Genomic DNA, 21230 nt, shown 5'->3' on the forward strand with positions numbered 1-21230 from the left:
TATCCATTCTTCATTACCTTGCTAACTACACACTGATTCTTTATATATTAAGAGAAAACAGTACAAACAAACATAAAAATGTGTATATATAGCCAAAAAAAAATTATATTTAATATAATTGCCCTCTTTGCAAAAAAATTTGTGATTTCATAGCTTTGTATGAAAAGATGCTTAATTGCCTGACCTGATAATTATTTTGGTTCATATATTAATAATAATCAGTATTAAAAAGTAGCATTAAAATGTTTAGTTTATTTTCTACCATATACAAATGAATGCACCTAGCTAATTACAACTTGCTTTGTTCTGGTTTCACCTCACTCCAGTCTAAACTAACTGATTTTATAGGTAATTTACTACACATCGCCATATAAATAACCTGAAAATACTGTGGATTATTAAGGCTAAATCTTGCTAACCACTCTTGCTAAATGGTGTAAGCACACTTACGTCCTCATTTCAGAGGTGTTCTGAGTAAATCATTTGTTATACACTGTTTCAGACAATGACGTCTCATGAGTTCATTGTTGGGATCAGTTGTTTTCACTATTCATTAAAATATAACGGTTTAAATGAGTCATTAGTTCGCAAATAGGACATTAGCGGACGTGGATGAGAATCCTGGCTGTTAGGACATCGCAAAAGATCTGTCAACACAAAAAAACACTTCATCACTGGATAGGATTTGTTTTTTGTTTTTTTTAATTTATTGAAAGTGTGGTGTATGTCCGCTGCATGTGCGCCTGTCAGAGAAGATGGGGTGACATTTTTTGAGCACTATTTCACACCCAGTGGTAATTCAAAGAAAAAAAATAAAAAATTCTCCGAATGTGCCATGTGAAACATGGATTCGGTCTTCCGAACTTTTAGCATCGTACCAGTTCATTTAGATTAATGTGCGAGGGAGAGAGAAGGAGAGAGAGAGAGAGAGAGAGAGAGAGAGAGAGAGAGAGAGAGAGAGAGAGAGAGAGAGAGAGAGAGAGAGAGAGAGCACAAGACAGTGCTTAGTTTGAAGACAGAGAGGGTGCATAAATATGAGTTTCCTAGGTATGTCCGAAGTATACTTTGGGCTTTAGGCTAAAATTAACAGTAATTCCAGGAAAAATGTTGAATTCAACAATGTTGTAAAAAAAAAAAATAAAATAAAATATATTAATTATGAAGTGAATATGAATGTAGACCTCTCACAGCTACACCCGGTAAAATCTTAAATTAAAAACAAAATACAATCTCAAATTACTATTTGTGTTACATTTACTACTACATAAATATATACACACACTGTAAACAGATTTTCTTTAGAATGTATGGCACAATTTTTTTAATAGAACAACAGACATGACAGAAAAAAAACAGACTAAACATTAATCAGGTTGAGAAGCACTGAACTTCAAGAAGATCTACTGTTAGAAATCATCATCATCGTACATCAGGAAGTGTACAGTGATCATTTAATAGTGAAGTTTAGCTCGCGGGTCATTATGAAAAGTGATGCGATGCATACTGTACCTATTAATGACTTGATGCTCTCCAGAACGATGTGGCTGGTGAGATTCCCGGACAGGTCCTGCCCAAGCTCCGTGATCAGCTTAGCGTAACCTTCATTCTCCTCACGCAACAAATTGAACTTCTGCTGTTTGTAACTACAGAGTGAAGGATAGAAAGTTACACCGTGACCGAACAATAACTTCATGCAGTCATCTCAAAATAATGAAGCACATCAGAGCTGAGGTCTGGTGGTCACGGGCAGCAGTGTGAGGCTAATGCCGCCCTCAGACGTATGCCAGGCATTTCAGAAGATGACATGAAAACAATTACTTCATTTGAACATGCTTAAGTTAATGAAACGACTGTTAGATGGCATGTAAAGAACTGTGCTATGGGTAGAGAGAGGGCTTTCAGGGCAGAGTGTGCTGTAATCTTGATAAAACTCATTAAGAAAGACCTACACAAAGACATGAAATTAATCATCATCAGGGGAGTTCAGGCTATGCCTTTCATTTACAGCAAAATGAGGCTGGGGACATTTTATAGATTCACAACAACATGCTGAATGTGCAGAAAGCAGTGACCTGTGCCTGAAAGAGAACAACATGGCACATTTCAGCACATGAACTCAAGGTGTTTTATACCCAGTGACTAAATCTAAAAGCTCGACTGTGAAAGCAGGTTGAACAATATGCTGAATGTGAATTAGTGGCTCCTGTGTGTAAGCGCTCGGTGAAGAGTCTCAAATATGTCTACATACAACAAGGATGGGCAACTGGCGGCCTGCGGGCCGTATGTCTTTAAATACGGCCCGCTGGATCACACGGATGATCAATTTTAAAACATTTGAAAAGCAAGTAATGTAAAGATTGGGTTCAGATTATAATGTTAATACTAAATCAATCCAGGAGAGGTCGCTATTTCCAGCTGATCCCCGTATTAATAACAGCACAGGATGTGCACACTGATGTGAAACTTTACTAAAATTACCAAAAATAAATGAAAAATTGACAATTAAAATCATGTTTTTATTATCCAATCAGGATGGTTAACGGATTATATTTTTACCAAGTTCAAAGGGTCACCCATATATTTGGAAACTAAATCTGTAATGAAAGATTTTATTGTAAATTGCCATTACACCACTGCACTGCTCACAAAACCTGCTTTACACCGTTGGGCCGAACGGAATGGTAAGGAACGGTTCCAGTTGTATTTCCACTTGAGCCTGGTATGGTACGGCATGATTACAAACTGTTCTCCGCCCGGAATTAGCCAACCGTGCCGAACCGTGCTGCTAGAATGCGAGTAGTGACGTTGCCACTCAGGATCGGTCACTTGTCTGTTGTCTGGCTGCCAGTTTCTCCGTAGCTTGCTAACATGCTATTTGAGCTACGTGAACACAAATTAGTCATACGATTAAAACAAGTAACTGATCATCCTACATAACGCGGTCACTATTTACATCACATATCTTGTGTAAACTCTTGCGTTACTAAGGCAACGACTGAAGAGCTCCGTTTCCGTTATCAGCCCCACAACCATATCCGTACCGGCCGGATCGGCACGGAAAAGTAAAGCAAAGAGAACGGTTTGACCCCACAGTGGAAAAGCGGCTAACGAGAAGTATGAAAGATACACATACACATGTGACGCCAGAGTTGCAGTTTTCTTAGATTTCAAAAGGTAAAATGCATAGTCAACAAAACCTTTTTGCCAAATGAATGAAAGAAATGTATGTACTTAATTATGTACTTATACATTTATTAAAAAAAAAAAAGTATTTTTCATGGTAATATGTGGATGTGGATTATGGTAATACCATTTGGAACAACTATTTTTTAAATAAGCTCTTTTTTAACGAGGCTGAGTTGAAAAATGTTCTCTAGGCTTGTAATCAAAAATAGGACATCTGTATTTGTTTGTTTCAAATTTACAGACAATGCAATTGAGATGTTTACATTTGCTTTTTGGGGTAATATTGCTTGTCAACTGAAAACAAAGTTTCCCATTTGTATTAGCAAAATTGCACAAGTTTTACAGTTCATAAAATCTTTAAAAACAAATTACATTAATTATATATTGATTTCCCTTAATAAAAAGTAAATTGAGTAAGATGGTGTAAAAGGTGCGAGTGTGGATTAGTAATCTGGCCCCCGGTATTAAGGAGAAAAAATGTTGGCCCTTGTCACTATCGAAGTTGCCCATTCCTGACTTACAAGTTTTTTTTAAGCGTTGACCATTGTAGTCAATCACAGACATATCTGATGAGCGCAACACAATGGCCAATCAGAGGTGTTTATGAATCCGCTCAACAGTGCTCAAAATGCTAAGGGGAAATGCTGGTATAGTCACATTTTTTTTTAAATTTCAGTACCAACTTGGTAGACCGACAAGAGTGGACATGCTCTAAAGACCCTGTTTGGATTAAATTGTTTTATTTGTGATAACGCAATGAAACATGCCAAGTTGTGCAAACAAGCTGACTTTTGGTCAGGCTGTCGAATAAAGAAATTATGAACACAAGAGAGAACCAACAAAATATTAATAACCGACTGTTAAATATTTTGTCAGATAAACACCTGAACCAAGTTTAGCATTTTGTTCTTCCCTCATATTTTAAAATATAAACTATTTTCCCTCATATTTCGACGGTTTAATTGAACTTGTAGGGACATTAAAAACAATTATCCCCAAACCAGCCCCCTCTGGACATCACTTTTGGCCACTAGTGTATATTTCTGTTATAACTTAAAGCTAAACCGAACGTTTATTTTGATGGGTTGTCATGAAGACCTTTGAGTTTCTGTGTGTATCTGATGACAGTTTTTCTCAAATGCTGAAATGCTGGTGAAGAGACTCTGCAGATGAAGTTCATGCCCTCATATAGTGAGACGGCAGATGCTGAAAACACTGAACATTGTGTACGCTTCAGTGCGTGTCATTTACGATACCGCGCCATTGATTCAGACATGCAGACTTCATATTTTAAACATTTTTCTGGTTTAATACTCATGGACACTAGTTCATAACGTGATTTAATTAGGTGTATAGCCCTACTTTTGACTTATTCATCATATTATTCTGACATTCCAGGTTATACAGAAAATTTAATTATCACTGGATTCAGTCCGCATTTTTCACATTGCGGAAATCATAGGGCCCTACATTTGGCTGTCTCTCAAAACCTTGCAAGTTTCCTATCTAGACAGCATTTTTTGGAACATACAGGCTAAAAACTCTGAGGCAGCTCAATAGAGTTTGAGAGGATTGAGGCTGCAATGCCCAAATGTTGTCTCGGTAGGTAGCACATTCAGACTGTGATGCCCGTGCTTGCTGCACAGCCAGACCACATACTAGGTTGAGACCATGATTCAGCAGCCATATCACCCTGTAGCCCAAGACTGGTTGCCCACTGAAGCTAAGCAGGGCTGAGCCTGGTTAGTACCTGGATGGGAGACCTCCTGGGAAAACTAGGTTGCTGCTGGAAGAGGTGTTAGTGAGGCCAGCAGGGGGTGCTCACCCTGTGGTCTATGTGGGTCCTAACGCCCCAGTATAGTGATAGAGACACTATACTGTCAAAAAGCACCATCCTTCAGATGAGACTTTAAACTGAGGTCCTGACTCTCTGTGGTTGTTAAAAATCCCAGGATGTCCCTCGAAAAGAGTAGGGGTATAACCCTGACATCCTGGCCAAATTTGCCCATTGGCCTCTGTCCATCATGGCCTCCTAATCATCCCCATATACTGATTGGCTACATCACTCTGTCTACTCTCCACCAATAAGCTGGTGTGTGGTGGGCGTGCTGGCGCAATATGGCTGCCGTCGCATCATCCAGGTGGATGCTGCACATTGGTGGTGGTTGAGGAGATTCCCCCCTTCCATATGTAAAGCACTTTGAGTACCCAGAAAAGCGCTATATAAATGTAACTAATTATTATGATTCCTTAAAATGGTCTCGGTAGGTAGCACATTAAAGGGTAATGCCCTTGCTGATGGTATAGGCAAGCCACTTACTTTGGCATTACTTTGAGACAATAAATAGTGTCTAGCTAAATGACATTAGGTTCTTAGATTTTACATTCACAGGGAAAGATGCAATCAATCGTGTTTAGCACAGTCAGAACAGCAGGAAAAATGACTTACAATAATTTGGTCTTGATTTTGACAATCTTCTGGTTAAACTGCTGAGCCTGTTTGATCAGTCCCAGAGATTCCAGCGTTTCTGGATCTAATCTCTCTTTTAGCACACCATCAGGAACACAGATCTGAAAACAACAGACAACAATGCCTTTAATTAGACACTCTTCACCAAAACAGCTGTGGAAGCTCTATCATGAGGATAAGACCAGTATTAAATTCATCAAAACACTAGAATAATATCTCTGCATCCATCAGTGTAGCACTGCCCACATCCAACCTCAATGGCCTTCAGCTAGACTTACATAAGACACTAATAACACTGCATAACAAGCCTGTATTTGCATATTAATCAGGCGTACAGTGGTTTAAATGAAAATAGAAGAGCAGGCGCACTGCAGGTCTCGATGAGTCACCCGACTGCCATTACAAAGCGATCCCTTCACAGTCTCATTGTGTTCTGCTGCAATAAAGATGTGAAACATGCTCTAGTTTGAGGCCTTGCTCAAAAACCCAGAGCTGCTGTGAAAGGGTCTCGTATAATTCCAGCACAGTGCTGAAGGTTTGTTCATGGAAGGAGAGCAGCCCTTTGAGAGTACAGTTTAATTTTTCACTAGAGGAAAGAATTTGGGCCACTCAATACTCTAATGCAGCTAATCTTTAGAGTCAGGGGATCGGCCACCCACTTACGTATACACAGACTAAAGAAAGAAAAAAAAACATTTCCTCAACTGCAGTGTGTGCTGTGGTGCTAGAGAGAAGAGCAATGCTTTTCGAAGCGCATTACTGCCACACTGTGGCCATGAAGACCATCACATGGTGTTCTACTCACCAAACAGGCTCCAACCAACTGGGTAAAATGATCTCGTTTGTGTTTCTCCTCCAAACAGCCAGTCTCAATATCTGCAAAACAACAATTACACATGCAGGTCAAGTGTTTTTTCAGGTCAAGTGAATTTATATGAAGTCAGGCATACATGTATAAATTCTTGATGTTACATCAACTGCCATTTTAATTGATAGTTACAACAATTATTTGAGAAAAAAAAAAAAAAAAAAAACTGTTCTTTTAGACAGCCCATTAAATAAGCTTTGTAAAAAGAACTGAAATCCAATACTACATCATCAGTGTAGACAGGAATAGGCTTACAGTTTTTACAATGAAATGCAATGTATATAAAAAAATAAAAAAAAATCTAAAATCACATCATTTTCAAAACTCAAACCATTTTTTTTAAATTGGTCTACTGTTTTTTTTGTTTTTGTTTTTTAATAAAGATGTTTCATCAGCTGAATAACTGACATTGTTTATAAAAAAAAAAAAAAATAAAATAATTCAATATTCAATACCATTTTTGATCCATAGCGTAAAATTGCCACAGCAATTAAAGGAATAGTTCACTTTCAAATAAAAATTTCCTGCTAATTTACTCACACCCATGTCATCCAAGATGTCCATGTCCTTCTTTCTTCAGTCGAAAAGAAATTAAGGTTTTTAATGAAAACATTCCAGGATTATTCTCCTTATAGTGGACTTCAATGGTCTCCAAACAGTTGAAGGTCAAAATTATAGTTTCAGTACAGCTTCAAAGGGCTTTAAACGATACCAGACGAGGAATAAGGGTCTTATCTAGCGAAACGATCGGTCATTTTCTTAATAAAAAAAAAAAAAAAATCTAAATGTATATGCTTTATAGGCACAAATGATCGCATCACAAGTGCTTCCACCAGAACGCGATTCCGTATTCTTCAAAAAGCTTACGCTAAACGTCCTACGCCTTCCCTATTCAACTTACAGAAAAAACGGAAATGGTGCCGCGTTCGTTTCGCAAGTTGAATAAGGAAGGCGTAGGACATTCAGCGTAAGCTGTTTGAAGAATAAGGAATCGCGTTCTGGTGGAAGCACTTGTGATACGATCATTTGTGCCTATAAAGCATATACATTTTGATTTTTTTTAGAAAATGACCGATCGTTTTGCTAGATAAGACCCTTATTCCTCGTCTGGGATAATGTAAAGCCCTTTGAAGCTGCACTGAAACTGTAAGTTTGACCTTCAACCGTTTGGAGACCATTAAAGTCCACTATAAGGAGAAAAATCCTGGAATGTTTTCATCAAAAACCTTAATTTCTTTTTGACTGAAGAAAGAAGGACATGGACATTTTGGATGACATGGGGATGAGTAAATTACCAGGAAATTTTTTATTTGAAAGTGGACTAATCCTTTAAGGGCATAAAATTTGAACAGAATATAAGTTTAATAACACACTCATTACCATACTTTACCATAGTCTTTTAATCATTTTTATCAAAGCATTTTCTTATCTGAAACTCTGCTCTCTGAGATTCCTCAGGCCTGATGGTAATACTAATTATTAATAATTCTTTATAATAAAAATAATTAGACAAAATATTACTATCATTTATATGCGTGGGCCGCATCTCAAACTCCATCTCTGAATATGCTGCGAGTTTGGGTTGCACAACACAATGTGCGCCATTTCACCAGATTTGTAAGGTAAATCATTTATAAATTTACACCAACACAGGAGAATACATCAATATGTTTCTAAATATGTGAACTGTTCATGGCGATTTCAAAATAAAAGTTTAAACCCTCGCTCTCAGTTTGCATGTTTTGATGTCTACATGTTCTTGTTCAAGAAATTGGCTGTACAGTGGCTGTAACATTTCTATCATAAAGAAGTGGCCAAATATTAAGATTAAATGGACATTTGATTAAAATGTTTGGCCAATTTCAAACAACGATTTGATCGCACTGAAAAGTGTAAAAATAGTCGTCACGCCACTGTTGACAAGTTATGATTATATTGTGTATATTACATTATGTATTTTAACAGTTTTGTTCAATAAAATCATATGATAAATTTTTATACTTTATTTAAACCAATTATTTCCTCATTGCTATTACATGTTTTTTAAGTCAATTTAAAGGCTATTGTTCGCTTAGGTCTATTTTCATTGCCACAACAATGTACCCGATTAATCGATTAATCGTCAGAATAATGGACCGATTACTCGATTACCAAAATAACGGTTAGTGACAGCCCTAGTTGGAACAAAGCATTTATCTGTAATAAACTCGCAAGCATTCTGTGTAGGCTTCAAGAACTTTAATATCTACATATAACATTAAATTAACATTTAAATCAATCACACTGGGCCTGACAAACGAACAGCAGGGAATTTGATGAGAGCTTCATTAGAATAAGTCCAGCAAGACTCTTCAGCTCCATCAAATTCAGCAGCTGATTTATGCAAACATCTGTCAGAACAGCGATCTATGTGGACATACGACTGCAGTTTAATAAGCATGTTCACTCGTGCGAGTAACAAAACTGTCTCTCAATGCAAATGCATCCTGGCTCTACTTCACCAGGACAAATGAGTCGACACTTAAATTAACTGTTTGGCACACATTCTTTAATCAGCATTAGCAGGTATAGACATACGGCAAGACTTACCTAATATACAGAATACATCAGCTAAAATAGAAGGCATATCGTCCCGCAGCTCCTGAAAGACAAACATGATTGCTTTCAATGACACATTCCACAAATGTTTAGAGCTTTTCAATTTCATGGAATTTCAACATCTCTATTTGCTGGAGATTCCAGTTCACTGGAGGATGGTGGACAACAGACTAGATGTAACAGAAGTAGAGATGTGAAGTGGGTGATCTATCACTGGTACATTTCAGCTGTGTTTAGAAGGCTAGTTTCATCTCGCTGGATGAGATGTCACAGCAACAGCAGCAAAGCAATCTGTGTCCACGCTCCATAGATCAAACGCCACTACTGCTGTGAAAGAGCACACGTAACCTCGGATTTGAAAGTTTAGGGAAAACCTATGTGAGACACAAATGTGACAGCAAACTTCACATCTCAGTAGGACAGAGTTTCTGAGGGTGCTGAGTAGGGCTGCAACAACTAATCGATCAAATCAATTATTATCGACAATGAAAATAATTGAAAACGAATTTGATTATCGAAAAGTTGCACCTACGCGCGGTGCATGCAAAACCATCAGTGAGCCACATCCATTTACAGTAGTAAATAACCCATTTCTATGGACAAAACTCATATGGAAAATAGCGGAGGACACAGAGTGAGCAGCTGTGGGAAAGGTACAAGATCCAAGTTTTCTAAAACATTAGAATGCTTTATATTAACTCTTTCCCCGCCAAACACAGAATTTTCCAAAATTTATGAGAAAACTCTTCCCTGCCAAACACGGAATTTTCTGGGTTTCCATGTTTTCACTGTTATACACTCGGGGGCACTATTACGCATCATCAGAATGAGTACAGAATCTCCCAAACAAAAGCACAGATGAGGAAGGCGCAGAAACTATCGATCTCATATGTAAGCACATGCATATGAAAAATAATGCGATCATGAACAATAACAGCATATAAATGAAAACTGCTATAATGCTTTGATCATCGTAGCGTTTGATAAAAACGTGATTTTCTCAGCTTTTTGCTCAAAATTTTGCTTTTTTATGAAACTTACCAATATTCAAGTGTGGATAAAAAAATATATAAATGCATCATTCAAAAGTAGAGACTCTGTTTTTTATTTTGATTTGCATGTTCAGATATTCATACAACAAAATATTCTGGGGGCCATGAAAATTTAGTGATCAAAAACACTGGCGCTGGCTGGCAACTTTTTTTTAAAAAACACTGGCGGGGAAAGAGTTAATTAGCGGTTCAAACAAAAGCCTAAGAGTTTACCACATATTGCCCTCTCGTGCTTTGACAGATGCGTGTACTGTTTAATGCCTTTGACACAAATTTTCCTCAGTGCATAACCTGCATTTTATGGTTATATCTAGGGCTGCACAATTAATCAAATTTGTAATCGCGATTACAATTGCCACAATTTCGTAATCGTTTAAAAGAGCGATTAAAAAAAAAATTCGCATTATTCTGCGTGCTTTAGAGGTGTGTTTATTTTAACACCTTTTTTTTTTTTTTTTTATACTTATAATGTACAGAATAGCCTACATTTCACTATATTTAGGGCTCTACAGTAACAAATTTCTTAATTTAAAAAAAAAAATTAGGAGCACAGTCAAACATTTAGGAGCACTTTTTGATCAATAACAGACACTAACTTTCCCATTGCAGGGCGATATTTGCCCCTTTAAATTTGAGCTGTATCATGAATAAGTCACAGCTGAAGGGGTTGCAGGCACTCCACTTCGCGTCGTGCCTAACAATGCCCTTCGGTCGTGACTTATTCATGATACAGCACAGCCTCTTGTACCTTATTGCTTACATATTACACATTGTTTGGAGGACAGCATTGCGACGGATATGGAATAATAATAATGTTTAAAATAATTTATTATAATTTAATTTAAAAAATAATGTATGTAATGTATTAATGTCCGATTAAAAAAAAAGAAAAAAAAGATTAATTTATATATCAAAATAATCGTTAGATAATCGTTAGTTGCAGCCCTAGTGCTGAGATGGAAACAGTCCTAGCAGAACTTCACAAGGTGTTTGAATGGTAACTTGTCATTTACTTCAGCGGATTTCCAGTTGTGTCAGTCACTAGGGATGTCAAAAGTACTTCTGTACTGATACCATTTATACACCATCCAGTACATCCAGAACCACTCACATTGGCATAGATTGAGCAAAAAAGCTGAATCCGTTGACCTCAAGAAAACTCTGAGAAAAGTTTCTGAGTTTGAGTAAATAATGACTTAGACAAACAGGAATTTGAATAGAACAGATTCAATTTCAGTGAGTAAATAAACCCACAAAGATGAATTTAACAAGTAAAAAAAAATATATATATATTATTATTATTATTATTATTATTAATAATATGCAACCTTTCAAGACACATTGACACTATATACATTTTCTGAAGAAAACATGACTGTTTGCCTGTGAAAAGCTTGCTGCCACAATGCTCTGGTGTTCTGGATGGTTGCTTTCTGGCCCATGTCTAAAGAGCCTATCCTCAAGTTTACTTGCGTCACCTGTGACCACTTGGGATCCTTCCCTCTTATTTCGTTACACCCTACATCACTTTTGCGGGAGGGCAGAACGCAACACAACGAGCTGAGTTTAACAGCAATTTCAATTGTAATCTGTGTGTTTTATTACAATGCATTGAAGCTATGAATTTGAGTGCAACATCCTATTTTGTGTGCAGCTGTAAAGGGATAGTTCACCCAAAAATAAAACATTTATCATTTATTTCACCCTTATGTCACTCATATGAGTTTAAGTTCTTACACGGAACATAAAGTAAATTTTTTTTTTTTTAATTTAAGGTTGCTAGTTGTACTTTTTCAACCTATTACAATGAATGGGGGATGAGGCATTCAAGCTTCAAAAAGGACACAAGATCCCAGTATATGCAGCATTAAAGCAGCCCAAACATCTCATGAGCTACAATGTTTTTGAAGTCATACAGAAGTGACTGAAATTTCAATTTAAGTCTTTATTCATTGATAATGTTCCTCTCCTACGCTCCCATTTGGGAAACCCAGGACTTACATTAATGATGATTTTTTGTCATTTTGGTGGTTGAGAGTCTCCATCGTCATTGATGAAAAAAGATTCATACAGCTTTAATATAACATGAGGGTGTGTAAATGACAATGTTCATTCTTGGGTGAACTATCACTTTAAGACTAGCAAACAATGTATAGCAGTAAATCAGCTAACACACGAAACAATGTTTACTTTTCCCCTCACATCATGGTGTTTACACATGTTGTGAAACAAACCCAGACAATCAATCCTAAAGGCTTCGATATACTCAAGGCCAAGTTCTTTTTCATTCTTCACTTAGGGGTAAAAAGTTTACAAAACCTTTTCAGCGGTATACTGTTAGCGAGCATCCCACTGAGAGTGGCATTTAGAGGAATATGTAAATATATGTCTCTGCAATTCGGCTCTCCAGTCAAGTAATGTCATGTTTATTTATATAGCACTTTATACAATGTATTTCTTTAAAGCAGGGGTGTCCAAACTCAGGGACGGACATCTGATCTTAACGGACTGAAGAAATGAGAGACAACAAAGAACTTTTCCACATCATAGAAGTTACTTGTTACATCATCACCATGGACCAATGGCAGTTCAAAGATGTTTACCAGCGAGAACGAACTTTTACGGAAAGTTTGCTTTGGTAAGCCGTTTCAAACTCCCGAAAAAACATCCAAATGAACTTTGTTTTGGCCTAATTTTGTTCAAAATGACATCACACCAGTTCACTTTTCGATTTTAGTTGAAGTATATCAGGGCCTTAACAGTCTCAGTGTAGGTGAAAAAGAGGTTGAACATTGCTACGGGATCAGCACTCACCATAACATCAGCCAGGAGACCGGCAGCCACATCCACCTTCAGATTGCCCTGGATAACATGCCAGCAGAGCTCATACAGGGCTGACTGCAGATCTACAAGATAAAGCACACACATGGTAGGCTCAATAACAGCTTTCAGTTAATTAAGTTCATACTGATAACGCCTGCACAATATTAAACAGTTTCTCACCACCGTCCTGTCAAGAAAAAACACCAGGACGTACCAGCAAGAATGGCCCGGGACCCGAGTGAGAGTGTTCAGGCAGTTGACCGAACCGTCTCTTGCCCTGTGGGGCCAGTGCTTACGTTCTTCTGTTTGTCATTCATATGCATGACATTTCAATGTCTTATAAACTTTTTCTTCCCTACAATGCATTGCTGTTCAGTTGATTAAAATGTTACCGAGGTACGTTAAGCTGGTTGCAATAAATTGTTAAAATTGCAAAAGTGACTTGAAGTGCCAATGTGAAAGCACCCTAAAAGCACTGCGAGTTTGAGGGTGCTTTCACATTAGCACTTTTGGTGCGCACCCGGGTTCGATTGCCACCAGAGTTCGGTACGTTTGGATGATGTGAACACTGTCTTCTGAACTTGGGTGCACACCCGCGAACCGTACCCGAGTCCGCTTAAAAAGGGTGGTCTGGGGTGCGGTTCAAGTGAACTCCGGTACGGTTCGCTTCTGATATGAATGCATTCGTACCAAATTGCGGAAGTGAACCGCTATTAATGCCGTATTATTTGATAAAAATGTGTGTTTGTGTGTGTGTTTCACTCACTTTCCTGACGAGCATGACTGACATGCTGCAAGCAGAGAGCTGTAGTGTAGCCCTTTCTCATTTCTGCTCGCCTTCTGCTTTCTACGTTCACGGCAGCTAGACACAAGCGCCGTTATGAACAAAACCAACGGTTCAAAAACAAACGTTATGCATTTTGCCGCCTTCTCCTGCGCTGTCGTTACTAAGCAACAGAGTAAACAGCTGCTGGTTTGATGACGCAAACGAACCGCGGTTCAGACCCAAATAATATAATGTGAACACAGTCCAGTGGGGGCAGAGGGAGGGGGAGCAATCGAACTCGGGTTTGGTCCAGGCAATCGAACCAACTGTGAAAGCACCCTGAGTCACATGTCGTGTAGGGGTGCTTCGAGTGATCGGCTCCCGATAGCCATCGGCCGATAATCACTTTGGGATGTTTTATCGGGGGCCTCTATAAAGGCCAATCTCATAAACCGATCTCATGCTGACTACACATAAAGAAGCGCGCCTGCCGTGAGAGGTATGGCATGACATGCGGTGGCACAGTCTTAACCTCTGTCCGGCGTGGGTAAAATAATTATAATGCTGAAGGTGAGGGACAATTCATTGCTATTTCTTTATTAAATAACTTACAACATATTTTGAAATTTTTCTGTGAAACGTAAATTCACAAACAGCGTGAGTGAATCACCGGGCGCTCTCAGATTGTGCAAATGGCTTCACATCACCACTTCACACCTGCACTATAAATGCAAGCTACACACTGCAGAGTTAACACAGGAATTGTCACTTGCACAATCGAGGCAGTGTCGCATCGTCACTCAAGTTTATAATTTGCATTTCTTTAAGTCTTGCCAGTGTTTAAACTACTTAGCACTCGCGTGCTCTCAGACGGAGTGCTCATGCACACTCATAAGGCTGCATCACAAACAGCTTGTGAGTACCAAATTGCGCTTAAATGGTCAAACACACACAAATGTATGTACAAAATTACCATCTTGAGAAGTATGCGCGTAAACAGTCAGTTTTGTCTTAAGTGAACGGTTGAGAAAGTTAACAGTAGCCTATATTGGATCCGTGCAGCTCTTAAAGTGACAGCAGCCTAGTAATCCTGCTGCTGTCTCTGATTTTTTTCTTCATCTTTTGTTGTTTGATTTACATTAAAGACACTCACTGCTCCTGAATGGCTAAATTTTGTAACCTTACTTGTAAGGATTAATCTATTTAATTTATTCAGGGAAGACTATTCAGTATAATTTTACATTTGATTCCTTATTAAAATTTCTTTAGTATTTCTTTCCTTAATACTACTGTTAGACCTACCTGAAAAAACAAAAAAAAACAAAGCACTGTTTATTTAATTTCTATCTTTATTCTATTTAATTTATTTGTGCTACAGCTTGTTTATTGTTTATTTGTTCTTATTTTATTACTAACTGTTTACTTTGAAATCAGTCTTGTGCTGTGTGAAAGCTATTGTGCAACAATTGCCCCATTGTAAAAATGTACTGCATGATCAAACATTTAGGTGAGATAATTATAGATTTTGGGAAAAAAGTCTAAAAAAAAAAAATAAATAAATGACCCCCTCCCCTCCTCAAAATTGCACATGTAAAAGCAAAGAATGGGCTTGTTTTTCCTCTCTTAAACCACAAAATAAAAAAAATAAAAAAACATTAGTGGATCATTCAGGTAACAACACACAATGTTAAGATTCAAGGGTATGTAAACTTTTGAACTGGTTCATTTGTGTAAATTCAGGTATTATTTTGTCTTGTTGACCAAGTAAAAATCTTATGCTAAACAGTTTATTCAGGACAGTACTAAAAAGTAACATACAATTTGATTCCATTGCCATTTATATTTATACACCGTTCTACCTGAACTGATTTGTCCACAAAGTGGCAACATTGACCCATTGCTGTTGATTCACAAGGTAGTCAAATAAAAAACTGAACAGAAACAAAGAGAAACATGTGCAAGCTAGAAGAGGTTTGAAAATACCTGCATTTGTACAACTCTATCCTAACAGGTACCAAGTCGGTACTGAAATTTTGAAAATGTGATGATACCAGCATTTCTGTAGTACCGGGAGTATCGAGTATGCGGGTATATTCGGTACCCACTGATAGGGCTGTGCCAGTATTTTACGTGAATATGACACGAGTGAAGCTCAAAGCTTTGTTTACAGAAGAAATAGGCTAATAGGTTATCAATTAAATGTGACATCGCAGCCATGGAAACATTTTGGCTCATGCCGAATGAGAGACGTACGTCAGTCCATACATTTAAGCTTTGTATTCTGTTTTGCGAATCGCGATCTGGTCACCTGATTAGCAGAGAATTTAACAATATTCCATTAGTTATTCCACTGAATATGGAATCTCTGTTTCTTTTCCCAAATCTTCACTCACGCAGGGGGTTATAAACATTTCTTCCTTTGGTTCGCTTTTAATTAGGCCTATTATATTCGCATTCTTTACTATGGTAAAGTAGAAAAACACCGTAGGACAGAAACTTTTGGCGAGTATCCTAGCAAGCATAGTCGGTTATGTCTTAAGTGAACTTATACACAAGAAAGAACGAATGTGTTCAGTATCAGTGTACTGATCCGTGCATTGTGTCTTAAAGAGACAGCAGCCCTTGCTGTCTGGATGTGTTTTTAATGTTAATCAAACAACAAAAGACAAGGAAATCACTCATTGCTTATGACTGAATACTAACTTAATTAATAATGATTGATCTTTATTTAATTTATACAGTGTAGATTACATGTAATGTTTTACATTTTATTAGCTACTTTATTCAATTTCTGTACCTAAAAACTGGATACATGAAAAACCTGAAGTTTTTTTTATTTGTATCTTTGCTTTACTGTATTTATTTGTTCTGTTTGATTATTTGTTATTTTTTCTTTATTTTTATTTGACAGTAGTAATTTTTTACCTGAACATAGTACATACCGAACCGTAGTGAAACCGTGAGCCTAAAACCGTGATACAAACCGAACCGTGAGTAATCTGAACCACTGCACCCCTACTTTCCTGCTCATGTTCCACATTCCTCTCAAAGCGCAGAGCAGCTATATGACGCATTTTTGTGTGGAAATTAAAAAAAAAAAAAAATGTTTTTTTAGAATAATACTTAACTTTCTTATTATTTAGGTTACCACTATTTACTGATATTTATTTCATAGTTTTACAGGCTGTAATGTGTCGTTTCACTGAAGGAATAGCTAAAATAAACACGCACGTGTTTCAAAATGGATGTTTGAGCATTTATTTATTTTTTTATATTTCAAAATTTATTTCATTGAGGTATATATACACACACACAAACCAAATATTTATATGTATGATTACCATCATATTTAATATGTTTTTAAAAATAGGCTAGTTAAATAAAATAGTTCCAACAGATTTTCCTGTGGTACCAAAATTGGTACAGAGAACCGTAAAATTTTACTGGTATTGATACCAACTACTAGAATTTTGGTACCGTGACAACACTAGTATATGGGATAGAAGAACTCGCAGAGAGTGATTTGCCAGGCACTGGGCAAGGACGAAACATTGGGTGTGCCTCAATCAGCCCCTTAGTTCAGTAGTCAGGGTACTGATCAGGGAGTCAGCCATTTTAAGGGATGTTTCAATCCTTCCAATGCACTGAAACGTTTGCTCCCTAAAAAGTCCCAAAACGCATTGTGAAAATCAGGGAGTATTGATGCTCACTATGTTCCCTCTAGGAATGTGATGGTAAGATTAATAAATGCTTTAGAAGTATTTTTCATTGTCAGTTTATGTTAACTAATAAATTAACTAATGTTAACTAAGCCTTATTGTAAAGTGTGAATGAACAGAATCAGAACATGCAAACAAAACCTAGGGCATGTTGTAGTAGTCCAGATTAAAATATAAAAAAAGTTTAAATTTGAAAATAAATAGATTTCATTCAGCGCGTCTTCACTCGTTCCGCCATGTGCTGCTCATGCGTGTTGGGCTTACATCAATGCATGTGCCTCTTTGACACAGCATACAGCGGTTTTGTGCATTTTAAATGTTTGATGGGTAAAGTATTCTTAAAATGCATTCTAAAAATCTGAATAATTCATAATAAATAATTATTCACGGTATTTTGAAGTGCCCACGATAACAATATCGTGCATGTTCATTATCGTGATATATCGTATTACCATATACCGACACATGTCTAGTTCCCTCAATGGAAATTCTGTAGTGCGAAACAAATCGCTTGAGCCAACTCACCACACATAGAAATGATGTTTTGGGGGAAGCAAAAAAAAAACAAAAAAACACAGTATGTAATTTTATTTCAATACATTGCTACACAGGTAATGAACATAACCATATATAATTAACCATTAAATGTAACCATTTATAATTAATTTACGGCTGAATTATTGCACATATATGTAAATCAAAGTATTTATCATAATGCAATTTATCATAACAAAAAAATGACAATGTTTTTCCAAATTCGGTTTTTAATAGGCCTACTTTATTGTTTAGGCCTACATCACAAGACTAATAAATGGAATACTCGGAGTCAGCTACGAATGATTATAGGCTATATTTTTACCTCACAACCGGGAAATAACCTGATTTATTAATAAACGGTCCATCTTTGCTCGCAAAATGATAAAGATTCTCATCTCATCTGCTCTCCGAGGCGAAAGCGGGGCTCAGGCCGCTCCTTCATATACAGAGCTGACATCGACAGGTGGAAAAATGTGCCATTCGAGTCGTTATAGTGTTTTCCTGATAACTACAGACAGTTTGGAAGAATAAGTGCAAATGCATTTAGTTTCCGCAATCCACTGGTGCAAATATAAACAGCCAGTTTCACACAGGACACGGCAGTCACGAGTGTCTAGTTCGTTTTCATAGAGAACGCGTTTTTGCATTCCACAGCGCTGTTTTTCCATGGAAACGTGTTTGACTGTTGCACTCGCGTCTTTCACAGCATCTTGTGCATGACGCGGCGCTAAAACGTGGCACTCAAGTTAAAAGAAGTTTTTCAAACACGCCTCTAGAAAAACAGATACCTCAACAGGCCATATCTGACTGCTAAATCTGTGTCTTTGTTCATATGGACATCTGACAATAGCGTGCACCCTTACTTTACTGAGAAAATAAGGTCAGGGAAAAACCTATAGATGGAAAATCTCCATATAAGTGCCTTTTGTGCATTTGCAAGTGTTTTTTTTTCTACTTGTTATTTTGCAATTTTTGTTAGCAAAGGTTTATTTATTATTTATTCAACATTATTATTTTTTGATGCTTCAATTCCTGTATCTAAACATTCTTAAGAGGTAAGTTCATTGTCATTTGAAAGTGTGTAGGCCTACTTGCATTATTATGCTGTTATATTATGATTATATATTCAGTGGCATAAAATGGTCTTAAAACGACAATAATATCACATATCGAAATTATATCGCACAATATATCGCACAACAAAAAGTAGTTATCGTGACAGGCTGACGATTGGGCGATATGAAAATTGAGCATATCGCCCAACACTAGTGCAAATAATAATTATATATACAGCCAAAAAAAAAAAAAAAATAAATAAAAAAATGCACCACTAACAGCCCTAAGAATAAGTAATATGAATTAAACTTACCTTTAACAAACTCCTGACCACTGGGTTTCCCTGCAAGGTCCTGGAAAAACTGTAAACTAGAAACAGAAAAAACATACAAGTGAATGGCTAGAAAGAGAATTTCAGGTATTAATAACATGATGAGCAACAAAGATGACTCCATTTACAATAGATTAAAGCTAAATTAAATATAAAAGATTTTGAGCATAACAGATCAACATTGCGTAGAGTTTACCACTGGCCACCACATTTACCTCACTTTATACAGCTTGTTTATATCACACAACTACAGTCTGTTATTCTAGCACCACAATCACCTCTGTCAGATAAACATGGTGGCACTGAACAACGTTAACGCACTCCTTCATCTACAAGTTCATATACCAAGTTCAATATCAGCTGAACATCTGCAAAAAAGTGCCACTAATTTATATCTGTCCCATCAGCCTCACAAACATCCACACAGGCGAAACTACCTGTAAAACACAGGTGTGTGTAAATATGAATTAGGCAGTGCTCAAATCCTAGTAAGCTACCTAAAAATACAGCATTGCACATGAAGCCTCACTAAATTTTGACAATGCTGAATACAAATGCAGCTTATTGTGTTTTGAAACAGATGCCTAACAGCACTGCCTAGACAAAAAAAACACTAAGTTTAAGACACAGAGGGATCCCACATGATCAGACATGCTGTCTACATAAGCAGCTCACATGGTCTTGACACTATACTGCACTGACACTATATGATGACCACAATGCAGTCTAAGTAGGCAGCTCACGAAGTGTCAACAATTAGACCGCTGACTCAGTTTGTTTTAAACTGTGCTGCTCATAAATGCTATCTGTGTAGCAGATCACTAGGTTTCGAGACAACCAATATCTAAAAAAATTGAACTCTTTAGCACAGATACATCTAAACCTTACATCAGGGTTACGCAACCTCTTAACATTCCATATTATTTACTTCAGGCTTGCTCATGGCGTATAAGATCATGTTTACCTGCATGAAACATGTAACACACATTACACATACTGTAGCACACACTGATAAGACACATGCTAATGCTAACCCAGCTAACTATTAGCTCACTGACGTTACAGTCATGAAAATTACCGATAAAGTGTCTTACATAGACATTTAAAGAAACTACAGACTTTATATTCTTTATTTGGTTAACAGTATATTAAAGTTTATAGGCCATTTTATTGAACTTTTAAGTAATTAGTTTTTTAACGCGCACAAGCTGTGGACATTAACAATGAAGAGAATATGATTTATGCTTTCGACAATAACCCGCGGTAATAACGCCCAAAAAAATGTATATAACTTTATTCCCATCCACACTTTCAACCTGATTACTAAACTCCTACTCACAACTCATTTTTGCCGGATTTGTCCCAGTTTTTTATCCAGTCAGACGGGAGGATAAGCGCCGCCATCTTCCTCCAAACACACTCACTCACAGCAGCGGCGGCTCGCGCCGGATGTTTAGCTCACACGCTCGCGCGCGCGTCAATGCATCTCGGGATGTCGGAGTGTTTATTTTTAATTTTTATTCCATTTGCAAGTAATTTAATATCTACATTTTCATTTCATTTTAAACCGTATAAAAGCCAACAATAACAATATTATAAATAAACATTTTGAGAAATGAAGAGAGAATAAATGTTTTAGAGACATCCTTGAGCACGTAGCTTCTACTTTCTTCTTTCATCTGAACGGCCTTGTTGCTTATTATAATTTTGTCTTTTGATTGTACAGACAGTTGTATATGCAAGCTTTAACTGTATGTGAATTATTAATCATGATCAATAAAAAATTAGAAACATGTTGGTGTATCTTACTGGGCATCTTAGGAG

General features: G+C 37.1%; 1 protein-coding gene and 1 pseudogene across 5 annotated transcripts in view; one reads left to right on the forward strand and one right to left on the reverse strand.

Moving 5' to 3' along the window:
* Positions 1-20892, reverse strand: part of thoc2 (THO complex 2) — a 93671-nt gene extending 72779 nt beyond the window's left edge. For all 5 annotated transcript variants that reach the window (XM_051860808.1, XM_051860806.1, XM_051860805.1 and 2 more), the window contains exons 1-7: positions 20746-20892; positions 19389-19444; positions 12989-13080; positions 9114-9165; positions 6462-6532; positions 5636-5757; positions 1510-1643 (exon numbers count right to left, since the gene is read on the reverse strand). In XM_051860808.1, coding sequence (XP_051716768.1) covers positions 1510-1643; positions 5636-5757; positions 6462-6532; positions 9114-9165; positions 12989-13080; positions 19389-19444; positions 20746-20810 — 592 coding nt within the window. In that variant the 5' untranslated portion in view covers positions 20811-20892. The remainder of the gene's footprint in view (positions 1-1509; positions 1644-5635; positions 5758-6461; positions 6533-9113; positions 9166-12988; positions 13081-19388; positions 19445-20745) is intronic.
* Positions 4862-4978, forward strand: LOC127494899 (uncharacterized; annotated as a pseudogene).
* Positions 20893-21230: the final 338 nt, after the last annotated feature.

The sequence above is a fragment of the Ctenopharyngodon idella genome, chromosome 14 (genome assembly GCF_019924925.1).
Source record: "Ctenopharyngodon idella isolate HZGC_01 chromosome 14, HZGC01, whole genome shotgun sequence".
NCBI classification, from domain to species: domain Eukaryota; kingdom Metazoa; phylum Chordata; class Actinopteri; order Cypriniformes; family Xenocyprididae; genus Ctenopharyngodon; species Ctenopharyngodon idella.